Source organism: Protopterus annectens, chromosome 10.part0, assembly GCF_019279795.1.
Source record: "Protopterus annectens isolate FY-2018-M chromosome 10.part0, PAN1.0, whole genome shotgun sequence".
Classification (NCBI taxonomy): Eukaryota; Metazoa; Chordata; order Ceratodontiformes; family Protopteridae; genus Protopterus; species Protopterus annectens.
Genome location: NC_056744.1, coordinates 125,584,095 through 125,609,332, shown reverse-complemented (window position 1 = coordinate 125,609,332; position 25,238 = coordinate 125,584,095). Strand labels below are relative to the sequence as shown.

The window sequence follows — 25,238 nt, the reverse complement described above, 5'->3', positions numbered from 1 at the left end:
AGCGTTTGCCATTTGATTTGGAGGTAGGTTTGGCATTCCTCTCTTCCTTGGTAGAGTATGGAAGTGAAACCTGTAACCTTTGTCTATTGTCTGTAAAATCCATTTGTCTCCTGTAATGCAATGCCAGTTTGCTGAAAATAAGGCTAGCTTTCCGCCTAAGGGTGCTACTAGTTGTTCCCTGGTAGGCGGCTTCAGAGCCAAGTCACTGTGATTGTCCTGTGGAAGTGGTAGTGGCTGGGTCTGCAGCAGTACTTCGCTGGTTGTTAGGCTGCCACTGACGTCCCCTGTAGGCACCTCTGGATTGACCTCTGCCTCTTGTGCGCCTATTCCTGCCTCTCTGTGCTCTGCTGGTGTTTGGAAAGGACCAATTCTTGGAAGGCCAGTTCCTGCTAAACCTTGGAGGCTGGACCTGTAAGAAATCTTTGACTGTCTGGATAGATTTTGCTTTCTCTTCCACCTTCTTCAGCACTTGCTGTGCAGGAGAGCCAAACAAATTGTGTTTATCCATGGGAGCATCTAGGAGCTTTGATTTTACATGGTCTGGTAAGGACTGCTCTTTTAACCATGCATGCCTTCTGATCACTGTACTAGTCGTAGCTGATCTAAAGGAGGCCTCCAGTGCATCATAGCCGCATTTTAAGGAATGATTACTGACCTGCTGTATGTTATGTACCATTTCCTGAAGTGACTTTCTGTCTAAAGGATCAGGTGAGGACAGCTTTTTAGATAACTGATCTAACATAAATTCCTGATACTGAATCATGTGGAATTGACAGTTTAAGGCCCTAGCCGAAAGAGAAGCAGAAGTATAAACTTTTTTACCCCATCTCTCCAAGGCCCTAGATTCCCTTTCAGAGGGGAGTGGGTTTTTGGCAAAGGTAGCTGCTACAGCCTTAGGGCCCTGTGAAATAGTTTCAGGATCTGCAAAAGGAGCCTTATACAAGTGATTATGTGTGTCCGGAACCCTGTAGTATCTGTCGGGCTTAGCAGGGGCCGGAGGGAGTGAATCAGGAGCAGTACAAGCATCATTAAATGCATCATCCACAACTGTAAGTACTGGAGGAATGGCTAAAGGCCTATGCTGTGGCAAATGCAAGAAAGTCCTAAGCCTTTTCCTAGAGTCTGAGAAACCCTGGCCCTGCCATTGAAATTGTTCCCTCATAGCATGCAAGGTTTCCCCAAAAGAAAATTCCTCAGGAGGAGAGGCAGAAGGAATGGAGTCCTCTGCATCAGAGTCCTCATATGGAGAATAAGGGCCCTCAGGGGGGTTTGTATTTTCTGATTCATCTGAGGAGTAATCAGTAGAAACTGGCTCAGGGGGTTCTGCTCTAGGTCTCTTCTCTGGAGGGGGTTGAGAGGCCCTATCAGGGTGAGACTGGGATCCCCTGATCAAAGAAATGAGATCCTCTGCTAGACTAAGCATTTGAGTACTGGAGCTAGGCCTGTGAGAGGGGGCTTTAGTAGGCAAGGCCTTGGAAGTTTTAGCTGCTTTAGCCCTGGCAAAGGCCTTAATTGACATGGATGCAGGGGGCCTAGCAGCTCCACGTGCAGGAGTAGATACATCTAGGGGAATAGTATCTGATAAATCCTGAGAAACTGTAAGAGCAGGTGGAATTTCAGTAGCAGATTCAGCTATGCTGGAGGAGGCCTCCGTAGTAGGAGGCATGCTTTCGGCCGAAGGAAGAACCGCAGACTCGGTTTCAGCCGAAACAGAGACACTCGCGGTTGGCTTAACCGCGGTTTCGGCCGAAACCGCAGACCGCGAGTGTCGGTCCTTTTCCTTACGTTTTTTAGCTAAATGTGAAGTCGGAGTCTCCGACGGCATGATATAAGCAAAATCGGAGCCGAAAAACTCCTCTGCAAACTCCGACCGACGTCTAAGCGTCCGTCGGTTGAAGGAAGTACAGGCTAAACAAGCTGCTATGACGTGGTCTGGGCCTAAACAAGGTAGGCAGTAAGAGTGGAAGTCTTTATGAGGTATTTGTTTCCCACAAGTTAAACAGTTATTCACTTTTTATGACATCGGCTGAGGCAAGAAAGAGTCCCCAACGGGGTACTTGGCTTTTTAGAAGTCTTCGGTAGTAGTAATCTCTGGATCTGACCGACCGGCACTTGCGAACAGCTTCTGCTTCGGGCGCCACGCGGCAAGAAAGACTGAGGAAAATGGCGTCGGCTGATGCCTTTATACCCGAAGAACTGCAGCTATGACGTCGGGTGAAGTGCGACACCAGCCGAGGCCAGACCCAGACTTTGGAATCCGGCCGACCGAAGTGCTGCCTGAGGCCAGGACAACCCATTTGTTAGGACTGCAGATGCATCCTTGAAGGACATCTGAGGAAACAGAAGCCTGATCAGAGGAATCATAATAAACATCCTGCCTTGGCCTTTTGTCTGGAGGGGGATGAGAACCCCTAATCATATTAAGTAAATCCTCCGCCATCTTGAGTAACTGTTTCTGTGACTTGGGAGCCGGTTCAGAAGATGCCTGTGTTGAAGTCTTTGATTTAGAAGGAGTCTTTGCCTTTGCCTTTACTAGTAGCTGAGTAGGCCTGAAAACCCCTTCGGAAGCCGGTACTTGCACAGCGGCTCCGGACCCATCCGAAGGAGCGTTGTCCGAAGGACCAGCAACAGAAATATTTAAAGGCCTGGTTGGCTCCTCATGAGAGTCTGTTTCGGCAGTCGGTTCTGAAATGGCCGACGACAGGGGCTGCAAAAGCGCCTCACTGACGACGGCCGAAACTGAAGCTGGCTCCGCTTGTGCGCTATCATCAGATTTGGACCTCGGAGGCCTGTCTTTATCCTTGCGACCGTATCAGACGACATTTTGTAGTTAAAGCGCCTACCGAAGTAATGAAAAGCAAAATCGTATCTTCGCTTAATTGTACGTTGATTGAATCTAGCACAAAACAGACAACTAGCTACGCCGTGGTCAGGGCCCAAGCAAGGAATACAGTAAGAATGAAAATCCTTATGAGGTATTTGCTTCCCACATGAAATGCAATTATTAACTTTTTCTGACATCGGAGTGGAGCAAGAAAAAAGTTTCCCCAACGGGGTACTTAGCTTTGAGTGGAGAAGAAAGTCTTCGGACCGAAGAATATCAGAAAAATTCGTCAGGAGTCAGCCGACCGGCACTTGCGAACTGCTATCACCGCACGGCAAGAAAGACTGGAGAAGATGGCGTCGGCTGTCAGCTTTGTACTCCTGGCGCTCTGACGTCAGGGAGCATGGATGAACAGCCGACGCCAGACCCAGACTTTGGGATTCTGGCCGACTGAGGGCTGCCTGCCGGCAGTGGAGAACCCTACAGTCATGACTGTAATAGTGAAACACGATGAACATCTGAACGCAAGTTGAAGCACTGCATTGGGGAACACATGAGGGACATCAGAGATGAATGCGAGTTTAATTCTTTGGCAAAACATGTTAAAGAAAACAGTGGACACAATTTTAGATTTATAGTGTTGGGCAGTGTAGCAGTGAACAACGGGAAGGGGGGGGGGGTGCATGGCCACTGCTACTGGAAAAACAAGAATTGCTATGGCAGTTGCGCTTAAATTCCAAGGTTTGGCCTGGGTTGAATGAGGCTGTTTCTATTTCAAGTGTTTTAAAATTGAAAGCCTTGAATATATGACACCTGATTTTTATATACATTTGTTTCTTTTATGTAAATACTTGACTTTATAAGTATTTTACAAGTTATTTTGCACTAGGTTTTTAACAGAAAATAATATGCTTTTTTATTTATTGATGTCTATTAGATATGTATTTTAACAGTGTATATTTAGTATTTATATTTTGTTTACAATTTTAAAATGTCTGATATGTTATCTTATACATTACATTTTATACTCCAGTTTTTCATTCAGGTATTTTCTCTTAAACAAGGCTGTATATATGTCATGAACCAGGGGTGTGGTTTAGTTGAGTTTAGGGGTGTGGTTTGTAATGTCACTACACATGCACTTTAGGTTACAAGATTTAAAAAGCTGTTGGAACATTTTTTATTTGTCAGATGAATTTCCTAGTTTGTTTCTGGGACAAACGCGCTAACCTTTTACTGCTGTATAAATAAAGTGGATTTATCGCTGCTTCTTTGTGGAGTCCTTTGGCCTGCATTTGCTTTTCTGTGGATTATAAGTATTAAAAAGCTGACTTTTCCACCAACACACACTTTAAATATTTACCTCAGCACTAGAAGTAATTTAACCTAACTTTTAGGCAGGAAAAGTAGTTTTAACAACTTTTGTTGCAAAAGTAAAAAGTGGCACTCCTGGTAAAAAGTGACAATCATATGCAAGTCTTTAAAAACACTTTTTCCTAGCCTAAAAGTACAGCTTTTACAAATAAAGTTAACTTTCTGACAGAAAATAAGATGTGGAAAGTTCTTCCCCAATGGCAAATGGTCTGCCAACAATGTAGAAAGATCCTTGAAAGCCCACACCAGGAGCACTCTTTAGAAGTAGGAAAGCTCTGAAGAATTTGGCACTCAAATCACTCTTTCTTTAGCTGTGTTCAAGCTGCTTAACAGTTTGGCCATGTGGAAGGTCCCCCTTAAGCTTTGGAAACTGGCCACCTCTTATATCCTAGGCAGGATACAACTCATAAAGCTAAGGCTACTGCCACTGCTACAGTGATCAAATTATGATGATGAGGATTATCTGTGAGTCATTCAGTACCTCTTGTATACACTCTTGTATACACAGTCTGGTGGATCAATGGATGTTGCAGCTTTCTCTTTCACATCTGTGATGGTCTTGAGTAGAGAGGCAGTGACTTAACTAGCCCCTCACCCTCCACCATGTGTTCCAAGATAGCACATCTGATGAACGTCTTAAACATTTACTGACACATTCCCAGTATTTCCATCTTTGCCTGCTTTTCCAAGTGGGAAGTATGACCCCGGACTATCAACTCTCTTTTACTTTGACATTAAACAGTGATTAACACATTCGAAGCTGACTGCGTATAACATCACCATGTTCTTGGCTGATGAAGGGCTGCAGTGGATCCATTACTGGGCTGTCACCAAAACTGGCACCTGCACTGTTACACCAGCCCTATAGCAACAGAACCACACCATGTACAGTTTGGTGCAGTTTAGAGAGCCAACACACAATTTTCATTTTCTTTTTTGGCCACTTAACATTTTCTTCATTTTCCATAAGCAATGTGGCATTCAATGGACTTTGTATACAGCATTCTGTATTTGCTGCATTTATCTTCCAAATGGAGCACAGCCATACCACACTATTCTGGCAGAAGAATTAAAGTCCCAACTAGTTCTATTAGCATCAATAACAAATGACTGCTCAACAAAAAACTGTTGTATAAAAAAAGAAAAAACAAAACAGCGATAGTAGCTGTTCACATTAAAAATTGCTGTGGTCCCTAGATCCTGTGTTGGACTAATGAGATCACATAATATTATGTCTGGAGATGATCTGACTCATGCCACCACCGCTCAGACAAGGGCTTGAAAAAAAAGTCTCCGCTGTTCCCAGGTTGCTAGGATGGCACACTTAACATATGCTTTTATAGGTGGAAAGATGCAGGTCTCCTGTTCCTCTCCCATACATACATTTATGTGGTTTTGGGTAAAAGAACGGGGCCAAAGCCCGGTCCATCTCAACCTTCATGAATGTCTTAGCATTTGAAAGTTCAGCTAATTTGGGACGGACATTCTGTCCTTAGCCATCGCCAGGATAATGGCCTTTAAATCCTAAGACTCTTCAAATGAGCCAAAAAGAAGGGTGGGAGATGCCCGACACATACCAAATCCAGGAGAGTCGGTCCACTGCTTCACAAAGAACAAGCAACAGACATGCCAAAAGAGCACCTGTCAAAGACAATGCAGAGGCATAACAGGCGGCATTGAATCTGGCATTAGTATAATCAAGCCATGTAAGGAAGCCCCCACACCTTGCACCTGCTATTTTCTCTACTATCAGAAGGCAACCATTTTTATACCAAAGCCCTGAACTGTGAACCCTGGCATTGGTAGACCACATTTATGTTGGTCAGTCTCCACCACAAAATCCTGTTGGGCAGAGAGAAGTCTCTTAAGTTAACGGTTCTCAGTCCCTCTGTTCTATAGCCAAGTGGCTCTAATGACTACTTCAACCAGTGGATGAATGGCATGTACACCCACCAGCAAATGCCCAACCGTGTAGACAAGTGTGGATCTCCTAGACTCGAATACAGCTACAAACTTATCTCCATGCGGTTTCTGCTACAGACTATTCTCTATATATCAGTCTTTTATGACAGTGTTCAGCTTAAGACCAGGGGATGCACAAGGATCACTATGAGTATCCAGCTAACACATGAAGAAGGGATTTCCCAACTGCCACCATCATCCTGTCAGTGAGGCAGGTCAGGAGTTTCTCTTACGATGGATGGCAGGGCTGAACCCCTGCCCCATAAACCCCTATGTTACTAGATGGGTTGCAAACTGGCTCAAAGACAGAACCCACAGAGTCAGAATTGCTGGAGCCATGTCAGACTCGAAACCAGTTACAAGTGGCATCCTGCAAGGCTCAGTCCCGGGACCTCTCTTGTTCGGTATATATTTTTCTGAGGTACAGGCTAACACAGGAGGACTGTGGCTGACCAAGTTCGCAGATGACTGCAAACTGGGTGCCATAACTGACTCTCCAGCTGACACGAGCATCCTTCGAAAGGGTCTCACAGAGACGGATAACTGGTGCCAGAGCCATGGCCTAAAGCTAAACGCCAAAAAGTGTATAGTCATCCCCTCTGGCAAAAACAAAGTGCCCACAAATTACCACATAGGTGGTAACCCATTAAGTATGGAGGAAGTAATTAGGGACCTGGGGACCCAAGTCGAAAGTAATCTCTCCTTCACCAACCACATTGCCAAAGTGGTTAGAAAGACATTCTATATAGCCCACCTTATCATGAAAGGATTCACATCTAGATCAAGAGAGGTCATCGTGCCCCTTTATTCAACCCTCATCAGGCCCATATTAGAATTCAATTTCCCATTTGGGATGTACCTTACCAGACACCTGCAGCAACTAGAAAGACCCCAAAAGTACCTCACAAAGAGGATCAAGGGACTTAAACAGAGGCCATATGCTGCTCGGTTAAAAAACTCCAGCTCTACTCAGTTGCATACCACCTACTTACAGGCGATCTATGCCTGACGTATAAAGCTATGTCCAACCCGGAATTAATGGACATGCTCCACTTCAGAAAATCCAAATCCCTTAGAGCTACACGCTCGAGGGACTTGAACCTCAGAACAGAAATAAATAGGACATGCTGGAGGGACAGATTCATAACCTAGAGGCTCCCTTCACTCTGTAATAGAATCCCAGTATATGTTAGGCAGAGCCCCTCACTGACTCTCTTCAAGAGGAATCTTGACGAGTGGATGGGAGATCGTAGGTTTACCCCGGGGATTACTTTTGTGTCACTACTAGACAGAGGCACAGTAAACAAACCTTAAAAAGGGCACAGTAAACTAAATTCAAAGGGTGGCGAAAGCCAAACACACACTGGCTAGGTTTGTAAATGCCCTAGGGCAGATAGCCTAGTATGAACCTATGAACCTATAAACAATATCTTTAGCTGTGTTCCTCAGCAAGGCAGCAGGTAATAAAGACATGGAGTTGCATGGCAATTTCAATGCTTAAAGGACAAATAATAGGCTTTCCTTTAGGGAATGAATGTGAGCATTTTCACTCGTGGCAGGACTGAGATACAAATATATAATGAAGATGGCAGAAAACAATTGGTTTCTTAAGTGGTTAAGTAGGCTTACCTAGTCTGCATGCAACACTATCATGTTTGCTGGCACTGGGTACCCCTGTACCAGAGTATAAATTCAAAGTACACAGTACAGAACTGTGATCAATGAGTAAGATGAATCCAAATGTTGGTCAACAAAGCATGGTCTTTGATGTCAGCTAAAACACAATCATTTTAAGCAAAATATTTTAAAAAGGTAACTTGTCAAATTCAGTGACACTTACGTATAAATGACCTGACAAAATAGAACAAAAAGACTACACTAGATGCTATATACAAAATAATGCAGACTTGTTAGAAAATGAGAAGTTATGTACCTACCATAACGTTCCATGTTAGTTGTCTTCTCTCGCCTTCTTTCTTGCTTGATGGGTTCGGAGCCGATCCTCGGCTCCGACTCGGCACTTGCTAAGCTCGAGAGTCACTTTTACCAGCTCGAGGCAGCCCCATATCCCATGATGCAAGGCGGTAAGTACCCAGATCTCGTTTGATGACAATAGGCAATAGCACCTAGCATAATAACTTCCAAAAGGAAGAAAGAAGGAGAGAAAAAACCCTGAAGGATGGTAGAAGGACCAGCACTGTATGGTCTTCAGAAGCATACTTCCTTGTAGAAAGAAAGGTCTGTCCAGGCCTGGGGAAGGAGGGAGGGTCAAGAAAGAAGGCGAGAAGACAACTAACATGGAACGTTATGGTAGGTACATAACTTCTCAATGTTAAGTTGTCAATCTCGCCTTCATTCTTGCTTGATGGGACCGCGTCCCTAGCACCTCTATCCTGGGTGGCTCAATGGAACAGACTCTTGAGAACTGTAGAGCCAAAACTGTCTCTGTCCCTGGAGGCCAAATCCAATTTGTAATGGGAAACAAATGTATGAGGAGTGGCCCAAGTGGCTGCTGCACAAATAGTGTCTAATGGAAGTCTAGCTTGAAAAGCTGTGGAAGTGGCTAAGCTTCTGGTTGAATGTGCTTTAGGTTTTGAGCACAGCTGTTTTCCCCTGAGCTGATAAATTTCAGAGATGACAGAAGAAAGCCATCTAGACAAGGTCACTTTTGAGACAGGAAGGCCTTTCTTGTTATCAGCATAAGAAACAAAGAGTTGATCGGATTTCCTGAATTGTTTTGTTCTGTCCAAATAATATCTAAGTTGGCGGTGGACATCAAGATAATGCAATTTTGTTCGATCTGTTTGAATAGTTTGGGAAAAATACAGGAAGGTCAATAGCCTGATTCAAATTAGTCTTTGAGGCGACCTTAGGCAAAAGGTCGGATTAGTTCTCAATGATACTCTGTCTTTGTGGAAGACTAAATAGGGGGGGCGAACAGATAAAGCATGAAGTTCAGACACCCTCCTAGCCGATGTAATAGCAACCAGGAATAAAGTTTTCCATGAAAGAAATTTCAGGGAACATGAAACAGCTGGCTCGAAGGGAGGAAGAATCAAGGATGTCAGCACTAAATTTAGGTCCCATTGAGGAGGAGGACTCCTGATTGGAGGTTTCAGGAGAAAATTCCTTTCAAGAAGGCTCTACAAAGCCTGTGGGACATAATGTTGTGATCTGCGAACCCAACATGAAAGTTCGAGATAGTGGCCAACTGAACTTTGACCGTGGACGAAGAGGAGCCCGCGTGAAAAATTTCCGCTAAGAAATCCAAAACTGCTTGTACTGGAGCAGTGAAGGGATCAATATTTTTGGCTTTTGCCCAATAAGAAAAACGTTTCCATTTGCTAGTATAAATCCTCCTAGTAGAGGATTTTAAAGATGCCACTATGATGTCTCTAACAGGATTAGAGATCATAGGAAGCCTGGCTAAGGAAGGAAGTGGAGCAACCATGCTGTGAGGTTGAGAGAAGGAATAGACCGGTACAGCTGACCCGATTGGTGAATCAGAAGATCTGGCACTGGGTCCAGATGCCACAGCTGCACCAAAAGGTGACGATGGAGGAACGGGAACCAAATTTGTCGAGGCCAATAAGGGGCAATGAGATTCATTTTGGCTCTCAAAACGGTGGCTTTCTGGATTACTTGTGGGATCAGAGGAAAGGCATAAAGAAGTCCCTGGGGCCAATCCTGGGTCAGAGCGTCTCTGGGGGGATGGCCTGGCAGTGGGAAGAGAGAGAAGAAGTCTGGGCATTTGCTGTTTTGGGGAGTAGCAAAAAGATCGCAACATGGGCGACCCCATTCTAGAAAATCTCCTCCACTATAGATTGTTTGAGAGACCACTCGTGAGGCATGAGAATAGCTCTGCTCAATCTGTCCGCTAAAATGTTGGTTTTCCCAGGGATATGCATTGCTACCAGAAACCGATGAGAGGAGATCGCCCATTGCCAAAGTCTGAGCGCTTCTCGACACAAGGGGTAAGACTTGGTTCCGCCCTGTTTGTTGATATACCATACTACAGACATGTTGTCTGTGTGGACTGCAATTGTCCCCAAGGGAAGAAAGTCGTTGAGGGCTTGCAACGTTAAAAGCACTGCTCTCATCTCTAGGACATTTATGTGCAGGTGGTATTTGAATGGTTGCCATGTCCCATGAACCATCCTGCCCTGATAATGCCCCCCCCCCACACCCGATCAGGGAGGCATCCGTAGTGACAGTGGCTACCGGGGTTGGGGGTACAAAGGGTCTGCCTTGGTGAATCTGGGGAGAAGTAATCCACCAAGAAAGATGATTCTTGCAAATCTGTCACCAGTATTTGGTGACGCATAGGAAGTTGTTGGTAAGACCACTGAGTGAACAACATCCACTGAAGAAGGCGCATATAGAAGCGAGCCAGGGGAAGAAGGGTAATGGCCGCAGCCATGAGGCCCAACACTTTTAGAACCATTCTGGCTTGTACTTTCTTGCTGGCTAGAATGCTTCTCACGTGACCTTGTATATCTGAGATTCTTTGGTCTGTGAGGGTAGCTGACATCCGAACAGTGTTTAAGTTTGCGCCTATGAAAGTAATAGACTGGCAGGGCAACAAGGAGGATTTTCCGTAGTTGATCGAGATGCCCTATTGAGTGCAAAGATTTATTGTGTAATCCCTGGCTTGAAGAGGCTGATGCCTGGTGGTGGCTGAAAGGAGCCAGTCGTCGAGATATGGAAACACCTGGAATCCTTGACGTCTCAGGTGAGCCGTGACCACTGCCATACATTTGGTGAACACTCTGGGGGCTGTAGTGAGACCAAAGGGCAGGGCTCTGAATTGGAAATGACTGGACCCCAGCCTAAAGCGGAGAAACCTTCTGGAGCGTCTGTGAATTTTTATGTGATAGTACGCATCCTGAAGATCTATTGAGCACATCCAGTTGTCCTTCTGTAAGAAGGGCAGAATTGACTGAAGTGTGACCATTCGGAATCTTGTCTTTCTCACAGACTTGTTGAGTCTGCTGAGATCCAATATTGGTCTCCAGTCTCCCGTCTTTTTGGGGACCAAAAAGAATCTTGAGTAGATTCCGGGCTCTGAATGAGAATGGCTCTTTTTTGCAGAAGTTTTAAAACTTCTAACTCTGCAATTTCCCTTAGACCGGGTGGAACATCTGGAAGGGAATTTGAGTGAGAAAAGGGAGTTTCCTCGAAAGGAATTTTGTAACCCTCGGATATGATCGACTGTACCCATCTGTCTTGAGTTAGGGAAAGCCGGGCTTCTGGGTACAGCGATAGTCTTCCCCCGACTGCCTCCAAGGATGGACAGTCGGGCAACATCTCAGGGATGCTGAAAGGGCTTGTCAGAGAGAGGCTCTCTGCTTCCCTGGTTTTGTGGACCCCCCTCTGCCTCTAGAGCGTCTGTTATTGTTACCCCTCTGCCTCTAGGGGTAAATTGACCACGTGAATCGGCGTGACTCCTTGGGATTTTGGAACCACATTTTGCCACCCTTCTGTCCTTTAGGGTAAGGTCTAGAAGGGGTGGAAAAATGGACCCCTACGGCAGAAAGAGTCTTGCCGTCCTGCTCACACCTGGTCAATGTTTCCTTCACTTGAGGGCCAAACAAAGCTGACCCATCAAAGGGAGAGTTTGTGAAGGACGCCTTAAAGGGATCTGCAAAATTACAGAGCCGCATCCAGGCTAGGCGTCTAAGAGCCACACCTGTACCTGCGGCCCTACTCGCTCCATCTGCTGCATATGATATCAGTCGCATGGAGGAGTTAACGATAGAATTAATGGTTCCTAGCTGCGAAGCAATTTTTTCTTGAGCCCCTGCAGCTGTGGGATCCTGTACAACTTCACCTAGCTCCTTAAGGATATCCCCTTGGAGTCTGGTGAAGTGACATAAGTAGTTCAGCGAGCGCATAGCAAAGGTCGCTGAAGAGAACATCCGCTTACCATACCTATCCATGGTCCTAGAGTCCTTATTAGGAGGATGGACAGGTACGGAAGGATCTGCAAGTTCCTTCTTAGTGGCAGCCGCCACCACCATGGCATCAGCAGGGACACCTTTCGTGAGAAATTGCTTGTCCGAAGGGGCAGTAATAAATTTAGAAGGCCTCCTAGGAACTGGCTCTACAGAGTCAGGAGCAGCCCAAGCCTTCGGCGATAACCTGCATAAGGGGTCGAAGGCGGAGACACCCAGGAGGTGGAGGGCCGAGATCCAAACGCCTCCAGGTATACCGACTCATCCTCAGAGGGATTATTGGAAGGCCAGTTTCCCCTCTGTTTAAGGAGTTCTAGGATGTCTGAAAAGGAGACATCCTCAGAGGGGGATCTTGGGGATCCCTCCGACTCATCTAAGTCGGTATCTGAAGTGATAGACTCGGGAGTCTACGTGTTTCCTCTTACAGGTCCTCTTGCGCGGAGGATCCCCTGACTGATCAGGAGAATCCTCGGAAGAGGGGGTTCTTCCCAGTGGGGAAACCTGAGGCGGAGGATCTCTGGGTCCGGGAGCAAGAGAGATGGCAGAGATATCGACAGGCACCGTAGAGGGAGGAGCTAAGGGAACAGACTGCTGGCTGAGTCCAGTGGCTAGCACACTCTTCATCACCTCGAAGGCTCCCATCCCAGGGAGGTCCGAGAGAACCCGTTCCGAAGAACCAGGAACTCCAGGGCCCACCGAAAGGGAAGGCTCCGAGGCCGATGTCGGAGCCGAGCTCACCAAGGCCGAGGCTCCAAGGGGAAGAGTGGGGTCGGATAAGGGTCCGATGCCACTCACCCCCTCGGAGGAGACCAGGGAAGCCCGACCACCGAATCCCTCTAAGGAAGGTCTCGAAGAGGAGATAAGAGTAGAGGCTGAGGGAGCAGAAGGGAGGGGTATCTGTCCCTCAGCCATAGCAGAAACCATTCTCGAAGACTCCAGCTCCAAACTCTGAGGTAGAGTCGAAGGAGGAACTGCAAGGGGGTGTGGACTAATAGTCGTCTGTTGAGATGGACTATGTAGCATCTGGGCCAGTGCCTGTGATTTTAATAATCTACCGACCACCCTCTCTAAATCATGGTCAGAAAGCCTGGATGACCTGGATGATCGGCTCCGATGGCTCCGTTCCGAGAGGAGAGGAGAGGCCGGAGCCGAAAGTATCGGTTCCAAGGAAGGGGACCTTGACCTCTTCCTCGAAGGAACCATCGGAGCCGACGAAACCATGGATGCTGTCAGAGCAGACAACTTTTCGGCACCGACAGAAGGTCTCGATGTATCGGCCTATGGGGAGTTGGTTACACTGTGTCCGGGGCTGACCACACCTTTCGAGCCACCACTTCCATTAGTGGGTCGAAAGGTGGAGACACCCAGGAGGTGGAAGGGCAAGAACCAAATGCATCCAGGTAGACTGACTCGTCCTCCAAAGGGTTAAGGGCAGTCCAGTTCCCCCTCTGCTTAAGGATTTCTAGGATGTCTGAAAATGAGACATCCTCAGAGGGGGATCTTGGGGACCCTTCCGAATCCTCCAAGTCGGTATCAGACGTGACTGACTCGGGGGAGTCGACATGTTTCCTCTTACATTTTCTCTTCCGGGGGGGGGGGCTCCGAAGGATCGGGGGAGGCCTCGGAAGAGGAAGATACGCCCAATGGAGCGACCTGGAGCATCTGCTCTCCACGCTTGGGGTCAGGAGGGTGGACAGAGACCGATGCAGGCACCATGGGGGGAGGAGCCGAAGGGGCTGATCCAGGGGCCGACTCAGGAGTCAGCACACTCCTCATGACCTCGAAGGCATCCGTCAGGCAGAGCAGAAGGTCCCCGCTCCGAGGAGAAGAGAACCCCTGTCGGCACAGAGAAGGATGGCTCCGAGGCCAATGGGGCCGAGCTCAACTGCGCTGATGCTCCGAGAGGGAGAACGGGGTCGGACAAGGGTCCGATGCTACTCACCCCCTTGGAGCCGACAAGGGAGTCTCGGCGCCCAGATTCCCTCCAAGGACGAAACCAAGGAAGAGATCGGAGCTGACGAAGGAGCCGAAAGGTGTGGTATCGGTTCCGACGTTACCAAGATTCGATCCCCAACCAGCTCCGGCTCCGAACACAAGGAGGGAGTCGGAGGAGGAACTGCTGTAGATACCGGGACAGCCACAGTCTGTTTAGATGGGCTGGTTAAAATTTTGGCCAGGGCCTGCGACTTAAGGAGTCTGCTAACCACCCTCTCTAGGTAATGATCAGATAGCCTGCAAGACCGAGATGAGTGGGACCTATGGCTTTTCTCAAATTGGAGTAATGGTGACCTCGGAGCCGAGCAAACCGATTCTAGGGAAGGGGACCTAGAACGTTTTCGGCTCGAAGACTATTCCGACAGTAAAGTCGGAGCCGAATGAGGTCTAGAGATGTCAGCTCCAGCCGGAGCCGACGAGGAGGCAGGTGCTCCACCAGGCGACGGCTACGAACTGGGACCCAATGGCTTGGCGGGCTTAGAGGATTTACCCGACGAAGGCTTGGTCAGGGATCCTTCTGGCTTAAGTAAGCCTCTCAGGATGAGCTTGTTCCTACACTCCTGCTGGACTCTCGGGCTGAAGGCATGACAGACTGAGCAGGAGTCCTGCAGGTGTAGGGGATCCAAGCAATAAACGCAAGAAGTGTGACTGTCTGTCAGAGACATCTTCTGACAGCACAAGTCACACTTCTTAAAACCTGAAACTTTGGTATCCTTAGACATGATGGATACCAAAGAAAAAAGTCACTAGTGCTTAAACACACACAACAACACACACACGCACTAGTTAAGCTAACAATATTAAACAATTACACAGTTAACTATATATAAATATATACATACAAGTCTACAACTGTAATAAAGTAACAAGTCTACAACTGTAATAAAGTAAAAGAGCTAACACAACCCCATAACACAAGGAAAGGGAGGGAAGATTAGCCACTGAGAAAAAAAAAGGGGGGGGGGAGAAACTCTCTAACTAAAACGAGTTTCTAAGAGGGGATATTAGGGAGTAAACAGAGAGTTCACTAACCGGAAAGCTATAAATAAAAGATTATCGAGAAAAACTAAAGTTAACTTTTAATATATAAATATATGAAAAAAGATTAATACTACCTGGAGTCAAGTAAATCGCAACCTCGTAGCTGAAGCTGCAAACGAGATCTGGGGACCTGACGCCTAGCATTGTGGGATATAGGGAGGGCCTTGAGCCAGTAAATAGCTCTCGAGCTTTAGTAGATTGCCGAGTCGGCCCATCCAGCAAGAATGAAGGCGAGACAGACAACTTAACATTACACACCACATTTCCATAATCAGAATACTGCAAAAATAAATAAAAGCTGACAGAACAATCAGCCATCATACCTGCATCGCCCAACAGAGCATAGTGCAATGGGATCCCCAACCACAGCCACAAGAGACTGAGCTCTTGTAATTGCAGTGTTGAGAAGCTTATAATTGGACAGGAATCCATAATCCAAATCTTCAGTTGAATCTTCCAATAGCTGTTCCTTCTTTTTTATTGGAGTCTGTTTACTTTTACAAGTATGCCGTGTTCGTACTGTGCTGAGAAATAAAACTCTAAATTGTTTTCCTGCAAAAGAAACAGAATATCAAATACTGTAAATATGACATGATGTGAAAACTGCTAAGCAGAATTAACTATTCCATGTACATTCAATTCTATTCTTTAATTAATCTCCAAATGCTTTATTTGAACAAGCTCAAAACTGGTGAACTATACTATTCAAAAGAAGAACTGTGACAAAACAGAAATGAACAAAAACAGCAAAACTGCAGTCTATAACCAAGAATATTTGTGGGAAACCTTATCATAGCCATAGGTGTCCTTCTCTTCTATGCTGCAGTATTCTTTACATGTGGATTGTATTCCCCCCAAATGACCTGATGTCCGGCCTGCATACAAGAGCTTAGAGCCACTGCTTGTACGTGGGATGTAGCACATAGGCACAAACATTAGGCATAAAAGGGACATCCGCACATACCATCTTCAGAATAAGGAAGCCCCATGAGAAAACCTCCTGGGGAGCCTGGGTGGATCACCCTAGGAAAGAGCAAACAGTAGGGGAAGGCGGGAGGGATAGAATACTGCGACATAGAAGAGAAAGACATCTACGATTATGGTAAGATTTTACACAACTATTCTATGTCCTTCTATTTAATGTTGCACTGTTCTTTACATATGGGAGAGTGCCAGAGCTGAAAAGGGAAACCCAGGGAGGAGGATAGAGAAAGGGAAACTAAGAGGAAGCATTTTCAAAGAACTCATGCAGAATTTCCCTAACAAATCCTGCTCTGAATCTGGAAAGTGTCCAATTCGTGAAGGTGTGAACAGATGACCAGGTAGCTGGTTCCAAGATGGAGTGGGCATCTAGGCCCTTGAAGAAGACCCCTCAGGATGCAAATGACCTAGTGAAATGTGCCTTGACAGATGCTAAGGACTTTCCATGGAATTCATAGCAAAACACAATAGCCTTAGAAATCCACGTGGACAAAGGCAAGCCCAAAGCCCTAGGATGAAATGATACAAAAAGTTGGTCAGGCTTCCTGATGGACTTTGTTTTGTCAAGGTAACATCTGAGTTGTCTATGCACGTCTAAGGTGTGTAAAATGCTTTCACTAGAGGACTGATGTGAAAGGAAGAAGGTAGGAAATTGGATGGATTGATTAAGTGACAATTCGTTCACCACTTTTGGCATGCAGGAAGGGTTATAGTTAGGATACGCTGTCCTTGTAGAAGACCACAAAAGGAGGCAAAGCCATTAATGCCTGACTTTCAAAAACCCTTCTGGCAGAGGTTAAGGCTACCAGAAGCATTGTTTTCCATGTGCAAAACTTTAAGGAAGCAGAAGCTGCTGGTTCAAAAGGGGCCTGGATAAGTTTTTCTAGTACACAATTGAGATTCAGGGAGGAGGAAAGTACAGTTTTGTACCTACCATAAATGTAGATGTTCGAGTGCTAATACAGCTGCAGTCATAACAGATGGGGTTCTCCTGCCGTCAGGCGGGTCCTCGGTCGGCCGAATTCCAAAGTCTAGGTCCTGCGTCAGTTGTCGTCGCTTCTTCCCTGACGTCAGTGCGACAGGGGTATAAAGGAACCAGCCGACTCCATTTTCTTCAGTTTTTCTTGCCCCAGATGTCAGGTGCCCCCAGAAGGAAGGCAATAAATAAATTTGTGTGATAATGCAGTGCAATATAATCAAAATACAGTAGTTGCAAGCAAATACATCATAAATGAAAACCCCAATCAGGTTGTATGAGGATGTGTTAGCCTATAGGCCTGTCCCAAGAGGGGAAGGAGGGAGGGAAACCTGGACTGCAGCTGTATTAGCACTCGAACATCTACATTTATGGTAGGTATAAAACTGTACTATGTTCATCGTGCATACAGCTGCAGTCATAACAGATGGGTAGAATCCCAAAGCTAAGAAAGGGGTGGTAGGCACTAGGTGGAACTAGGAGGAGCCAAAATGCCCTGCAAGACTGCAGTGGCAAAGCCTGCTCTAGATTTGGAGTATAATGGTAGGTTGTAGTGCTTGGAGAAGGTATGCACAGAACTCCAAGTGGCTGCTTCCAAAATATCCTTGGTAGGAACTCCTCTGAGGAAGGCTGCAGAGGTGGCTGTGGCCCTGGAGGAATGAGTTCTAATGCCTGTAGGAACAGTTTTGCCATGAAAGGAATAGCAAAAGCGTATGCAGTGGGCTATCCATTTAGAGATTGTCTGTTTGGAAATTGGCTTCCCTTGAGCTCCTACCGCATAGGCCACAAAGAGCTGTTCTGATTTTCTGAAAGGCTTTGTTCTGTCCAAATAATAACGCAGTTGTCTGTGGATGTCCAAGGAATGTAGTAATCTCTCCCCTTTGTTTTGAGGATTAGGATAAAAAGTAGGTAAATGTATGACCTGATTTAAAGCTACCCTGGATACCACTTTAGGCATAAAGGACGGATTGGTTCGTAAGGAAACTCTGTCCTGATGGAAGATGATAAAAGGCTGGACATGAGAGCCTGTAGTTCTGAAACTCTACGAGCTGAGGTGATAGACAGAAGGAAAGCTGTTTTCCAGGACAAATATTGCAAATCTGATGAGGCAGCTGGCTCAAAGGGAGGCAAGGTCAGTTTTTCCAGAATGAAATTAAGATCCCAAGCAGGTATTGGTTGTTTCCTTGGAGGCCTTAAATTCTTAGCCCCTCTGAGGAACTGTCTTAAGAGAGGGTGAGAGAATAAAGGTGGATCAGTGGTGTACTCTGCAGAAATGGCTGAGGCATGGATTTTGATGGAGTAGAAAAAGTCCACTGCTTAGCAATTCAGCCAAATATTGTAGTATTAGAAGTAAATTCAGTTTTCCAGGATCCTGGCCCTTTTTCTCATTCCAGACACAAAAACGTTTCCATTTTGCGGAGTAGGCTTTTCTAGTTGATGGCCTTCTGGCTTCCAAAATGACATCCTGCACCTCCTTGGAGAGAAGGGCCTGTTGTGATGCTAAGGAATCTTCCATGCGGCTAGATTGAGTGTTTTTAGCTGGCTGTGAAGAGTTTTGAAACTGTGCTGAGTCAGAAGAAGAGGCATTAGAGGCAGGATCCATGGTGGGGAATGCGTCAGGCTCCTTAGGAGAGGGTACCAGTGTTGCCTTGGCCAGTCCGGAGCAATGAGAATTATCTTTGGTCTGTCTGCTTTCGTCTTTAATAGAACTTTGGGCAGCAGAGGAAGAGGAGGGAAGGCATAAACTGTCATTGATGTCCAACTGAAAGAGAGAGCACTCTCCAGGCCTTTGGATGGAAGATCCTTGAGCAGAATTTTGTCAATTGATGATTCTTGTGGGAGGCAAAGAGATCTATGTCTGGCCTTCCCCATTCTTGGATTATTTCTGTAAAAACTTTTGGATGCAATTTCCATTCGTGTGGATCTGTCATATTCCTGCTTAGGTTGTCTGCCAGCGTGTTTTCCTTGCCTGGCAAGTACTGTGCTTGTAGTTCCATTTGTAAGTCCATGGCCATGTTCCAAAGTGATATGGCCAGTCTGCATAGGGAGTAAGAATGTGTTCCTCCCTGTTTGTTTATGTACCACATAACTGTGGTGTTGTCCGTTCTTATCAATAGTTGACCTGGTTATAGAAGGTCCTTGAAAGCTATAATAGCATTTATTACTGCTAGCATTTCTTTTTGACTGATGTGAAGGTGCCTTTTCTTTTTGGGACCATTTGCCCTGAATGCACCAATCTGTCATGTACGCCCCCCCCAGGCGTAGTCCGAGGCGTCTGTTGTGATGACTTGATTTGCTTGAGGCTTGCTGAATGGAAGACCTGTGTTTGTTTGACATGCTTGAGCCCACCACATAAATTCCTTTTGCAGACATGGAATTAGTGGTATTATTGTTTCCAAACTGTGGCTGTGTTTTGACCATATGTTTTTCAGGTACCATTGTAGTTTCCTCATATGCAGCTTTGCACATGGGATTAGTAAGATGCAAGATGCCATGAATCCCAGAGCCTGCAGGATTTTCCATGCAGTCAGCCTGGTGCAATTTGCTAGTGTTCTGAAGTATTGAATTAGTTGCCCCTGCTTCTCTGGCGTGAGGTAGGCCATCTGGGTGTTTGTGTCCAAATTGGCACCCAGGAAAATTATCTTCCGAGAGGGTATTAGCCATGATTTCTTTTTGTTGACTGTGTATCCCAGAGAGTTCAATAACATTATTACATAAACCAGATGTTTCAGAAGAATGTGCTTGCTGTCTGCTTGGATCAGGCAGTCGTCCAAATAGGGGTATATGTGTATCCCTTGAAGTCTGCAGTAGGCAATTACTGATGCCAGGCATTTTGTGAATACTCTGGGCACAGTACATAAGCCAAAGGGCAATGCAGAGAATTGACAATGGGTTGAACCTGCAAGAAATCTGAGGTACCTTCTGCAATTTTGTCTGATTGGGACATGCAGGTATGCCTCCTTGAGGTCCAATGTTACCAGCCAAGACTCCTTGCCCAGCATGGGAAGAAGTTGCTGCAGAGTGAGCATCTTGAATTTTGGTACGAGTAGAAATGTGTTTAGGATGGATAGATCCAAAATAGGTCTCCAATCTTTTCCCTTCCTTGGCACCAGAAATAGCCTGGAATAAAAACCTTGACCTTGTTAGATGCGTAGGTACCTCTTGAATAGCTTTCATGTTTATGAGATCTGTAATTTGCCTTTGTGCCTCTGCCCTTTGATTGTGTGGCAGGTTTGGCATGCCTCTCATTTTTGGAAGGGTGTGAAAATGGAATTTGTAGCCTCTGTTTATAATGTCCAGGATCCATTTGTCCTTTGTGACAACATGCCAATTTTTTGAAAATAATGCCAGCTTTCCTCCTAAGGGGGCTGCCATTTCAGACCTGGTTGGCATGCAAAGGGGAAAGTCATTGGGTTTGCTTTCTGAAAGATTGCGAGTTGTCCTCACCACCTCTTTGTGTAGGAGCTTGCCATTGTCTGCCTCTATACGATCCTTGGGATTGTCCTCTGCCTCTCGGGCGCCTGTATCTGCCTCTTTGGGTTCTGTCTGTGGCAGGAAAGGACCAGTTTTTTGGAAGGCCAATTTCTACTAAAACGTGGGGGTTGAACCTGTAGAAATTCTTTCACAGTTTGCATTGATTTAGCCTTTTCCTCCATTTTCCTTAATACCTCCTCAGCATTAGCACCAAATAGTACATCCTTTTGAAGAGGGGCGTCTAGTAATTTAGCTTTGACATGATCAGGCAAGGCTTGTTCCTTGAGCCAGGCATGCCCTACGTATGACTGATCCTGTAACAGCAGCTCTACATGAGGCCTCTAGAGCATCAAAACCACATTGTAAGGTATGCTTACCCACTTGTTCTGCACTATGCATCAAATCCTGCAACTCCTTCAAGTCTGGTTGTTCAGGTTGTGACATTTTACTTTTCAATTGTGATAACAAAAGCTGTTGGTATTTTAGCATATGAAACTGACAGTTTAAGGCCCTCATGGATAAGGTAGCCGAGGTATATACCTTTTTTCCCCACCTTTCTAAGGATCTGGAATCTCTCTCGGAAGGCAATGGATTTTTGGCAATGGAGGCCTTAACTCCCTTGGGGCCCTGTGAGATGGTTTCTGGGTCAACAGCTTGGCTTTTGTATAGAAATTGGTGTGAGTCAGGAACCCTGTAGTAACTGTCAGGCTTAACTGGAGCTGGAGGTAGAGAGTCCAGGTTAAGGCAGGCTTCCGAGTAAACATCATCTAGGATGTCCAAGACAGGAGGTATAGCCAGAGGCCTGTGTTGAGGTAACAAGAGAAATTCCCTGAGCCTTTTCTTGGAATCTGAATAATCCTGGCCTTCCCAGTGGAAGTGTTCCCTTAAGGTATGCAAAGTTACCCCAAATGAGTAATCCCCAGGGGGGGATACAGAAGGGATGGACTCCTCCGCATCAGAGTCTTCAAAAGGGGAGTAAGAATGTTCCTGATCATCAGAGTGCTCTGAAATAATGGAGCCCTGATCAGAAGAGGGGGTATCTTCCTCCACTCTGGGCCTTTTGTCCGGTGGGGGCTGAGAACCTCTGATTAGAGTAATTAAATCCTCAGCCATTTTAAGCATCTGTTTCTTAGGCATGGGGCCTGGAGATGGGCCCTGTGTAGCTGGTCTCTTAGAGTGCATGGTTGCTTTAGACTTTGTGAAAGCCTTAATGGAGAAAGAAGAGGAAGGTCTGAAGACACCTTGAGTGGAGGTGGACCTGTCCACCTTCTGAGTTTCAACGCCAAGAGTGGCTTCGGTATCTGTAGTCGGGGTGTGGGCCGAGGAGCCTGTGACCTCGGGCACAGGAGACACCATCAGAGAAGTGTCGTCGGTAATCAGGGGCTGCGTAGGCGCCTCGCTGAGAACCGGACCACGTGTAGTCGGCTTTGGCGTGGTGTCGGTAGAGGCTGCGGACCTCGTGTGTCGGACCTTGTCTTTGCATTTTTTAGACAAAACCGGAGTCGGAGTATCCGACATAGTATAGTTAAATGCTTTCCCAAAATAATGCTGGGCGAACTCCGCCCAACGCTTAATAGTGTGTTTGTTGAATGTAGCACAAAAGCGACAGACCGAGACGTCATGGTCTGGGCCTAAACAAGGTATACAGAGGGAATGGAAATCCTTATGCGGTATTTGCTTCCCACAAGAAATACAATTATTAACTTTGTCTGACATCGGTCTGAGGCAAGAAAAGTTTCCCCAATGGGGTACTTAGCTTTTAAGAAGACTTAGGTTTCCAAATTTTCGTAATCTCAGGAGCTGGCCGACCGGCACTTGAGAACTGCTTCTGCTTCGGGCACCGCGCAGCAAGAAAGACTGAAGAAAATGGCGGTGGCTGGTTCCTTTATACCCCTGTTGCGACGGCCGACCGAGGACCCGCCTGACGGCAGGAGAACCCCATCTGTTATGACTGCAGCTGTATGCACGATGAATATCTAGTTTCCTGGGAGGGTCTTCAGTGTAGGTCACCCTTTAGAAAAAGCTTAACTTCTAGCTTGAAAGCTAGGGGAGGGTTCAAAGGCAAGCAGACAGACCAGGTAGAACAATGGACTAACTGAGGAGTAAAGAAAGGCCACTGTTGAGTAACTCACACAAGTAGGAACGCACTAGTGGCCTATCCGCACCAAAAGGATCCACTTTCCTTTTCTGGCACCAAATGGAAAATCTTCTCCACTTGGAAAATATAAGGTTTTCTAGTAGTGGGTTTCCTGACCTCCTGCAAAACATTTAGCATGTCCTTAAAGAATAGGTGCCTGAAAGAGATCAAAAGCTGATCACCCACAGGGTCAGCTGAAGAGTTAAGCAAATGTAGGTGAATCAATGTTCTCTTGTCTTGAGTGAGTAGGTCCAGCTGGTGAGGTAACCTGTAGTGATGACCCTTGGCTAATTGCAGAAGAGGAGGGAACCAGTGTTGTCTTGGCCAAAAAGGAGTCACTAACAATATTTTTGGTTTGTCATGCAGAATTTGAGAGATTTTCTGAATTAAGGGGAAAGGGGGGAATGCATAGAGAAACTTCCCCTTCCATGAGAATGACAGGGTGGTCCACCTTCCACACTTGAGGACGAGGGACCCTGACACAGAAGCAAGGAAGTTGTCTGTTCATAGGGAAGGCAAATAGTTTACTGGTGGGGTACTCCAGAACTGAACCTAAGTCCAGGAACACATCCCTGTGGAGCATTCATTCATGAGATTGTGTCATGGACCTGCTTAATGCGTCTGCTACCGAATTCTGAGCTGAAGGAAGGTACACAGCATGCAGAGTTACCTTGTATAAGGCAGCCAGTTCCCAAGCTTAGTTGGCCAAACAATGGAGGAGATAAGATTTTGTACCCCCCTGCTTGTTTATGTACCAAAGGACTGAGGTATTGTCTGTGAGGATCTGTAGTGGTCCTGGCAGGAAGTGTGTGAAACATCCATAAGTCTAGAAGTAAAGCTCTCATTTCCCTGATGTTGATATGCTCCTTCCTTTGAGAATGGGACCAAAGGCCCTGAACTTTCCTGGAAGCAAAGGTTGCTCCACACCCAAAGTCTGAGCCATCTGTGAAGAGTTGCTGACCTGGTTGAGGAACCTGTAGAGGAAGGCCAGGGTTCTGATTGAGTTTCTGCATCCACCAACCTAACTCTGCTTTCAAGCATGGAAGGAGGGAAATCGTGACATCTAAAGGATGAGCATGTTGGGAACCAAACTGTCTTGAGAAACCACTAGAACTTTCTTATATGTAGCTTTGCAAAGGGCATCATGGGAATAGTGGAGGCCATCAACTCCAGCAGTCTCAGAAACTCTCTTGCTGTGATGGAAGGAAGAGGCAGAACAGCCTCCATGAATGCCCTGATACAGGCTTTCTCCACAGAAAGAAAAACCATCATCAAATCTGTGCGAAACCTGCACCCTAGGAAAATAACATTCTGACTTGGTGTGAGACAAGACTTTGTGAGATTTATTGTGAAACTCAGTGTCTGCAGAAAGGAAATAGCCAAGTTCAAATGTTGGTTTAAGGTGCCTGGGCTGCTGGCCAGAAACAATAAATCATCTAAACATGGGTAAACTATTTCCTTTCAGCCTTAACTATGCAATGGCTGGGGTTAGGCACTTTGTGAACACCCCTGGAGCAGTAGAAAGACCAAAGGGCAAGGCAGTAAATTGAAAGTGCAAAGAACTCACAGAGAAGCACAAACATTTCCTGAACACGGGGTTTTAAGAGATATGCAGGTATGCATCCTTGAGATCCAGAGAAGCTAAAAAGGGTTGAGGGAAGACCGGGGCAGAAGAGTAGGTAGGGACTGCATTCTGAAGGAAGGTACCACCAGCAAGGTTGTTCAATAGGGAAAGATCTAAAATAGGCCTCCAAGGGCCATCTTTCCTTACAACTAGAAACATCCTTGAGTAAAAAAACCCTTCCCTGGTGGACTTGAGGGACAAACTGAATGGTGCCTTCGTTGAAAAGTTGATCCAGAATCAAAGGAAACAAATGCAGTTGACTAGTGGGAGGTTGAGGAATTCCCTGAAAGGGTGGGAGGGGTCTTTCAAATCAAAGTATCCGTTTTGGATTACTGAAATCACCCAGGAGTCCTGGGTAATCTCCATCCAAGCTGGTGGGGAAAGGGGGAGGCAAAGGGACAGGAGTATGACTTAGAAGAGGGTGTCAGGCATCACAGAGGACTTTGTCCTGGCTGAAAGGGCTGCTGAGGAGGGGCCACAAAACCAGCTGTAGGAGTGACAGTCTTGGTCTGTGGATGCCTCTTGGAAGGCTTGTGGGTTCCAGTTCCAGAAGGTACGGAAGTGGAGGAACGAGCAGGTTGCCTAACAAAGAAGGTCTTGCCAGGAAAATTTCTATGAAATTTTGGAACTGGTGAAACCAGGCATTTCAAATCCTGAAATTCCTTACCTTTTTCCTGCAGTAATCTGCAGCTGCTTTCCCAAACAGCGAGGAATTGTCAAGAGAGGCATCAAGCAATTTTGCCTTGATGTCATCATGAAGTGTCTTGAGATGCAGCCAGGAATGTCTTCTTAGAAGAAAAGCAGAAGCTGCTGCTCTGGAAGAGGCCTCTGCTGCATTGTAACTACACTTGACAGAGTGTCTAGCTACCTGAGAGGAGGATGATAAGAGAGCAAGG

At 46.2% G+C, this 25,238-nt stretch overlaps 1 protein-coding gene across 1 annotated transcript in view; it reads right to left on the bottom strand.

Moving 5' to 3' along the window:
- Positions 1 to 25,238, bottom strand: part of HELZ (helicase with zinc finger) — a 3,197,037-nt gene that overhangs the window by 970,183 nt on the left and 2,201,616 nt on the right. Inside the window, exon 21 of the mRNA XM_044085095.1 lies at positions 15,474 to 15,702. Coding sequence (XP_043941030.1) covers positions 15,474 to 15,702 — 229 coding nt within the window. The remainder of the gene's footprint in view (positions 1 to 15,473; positions 15,703 to 25,238) is intronic.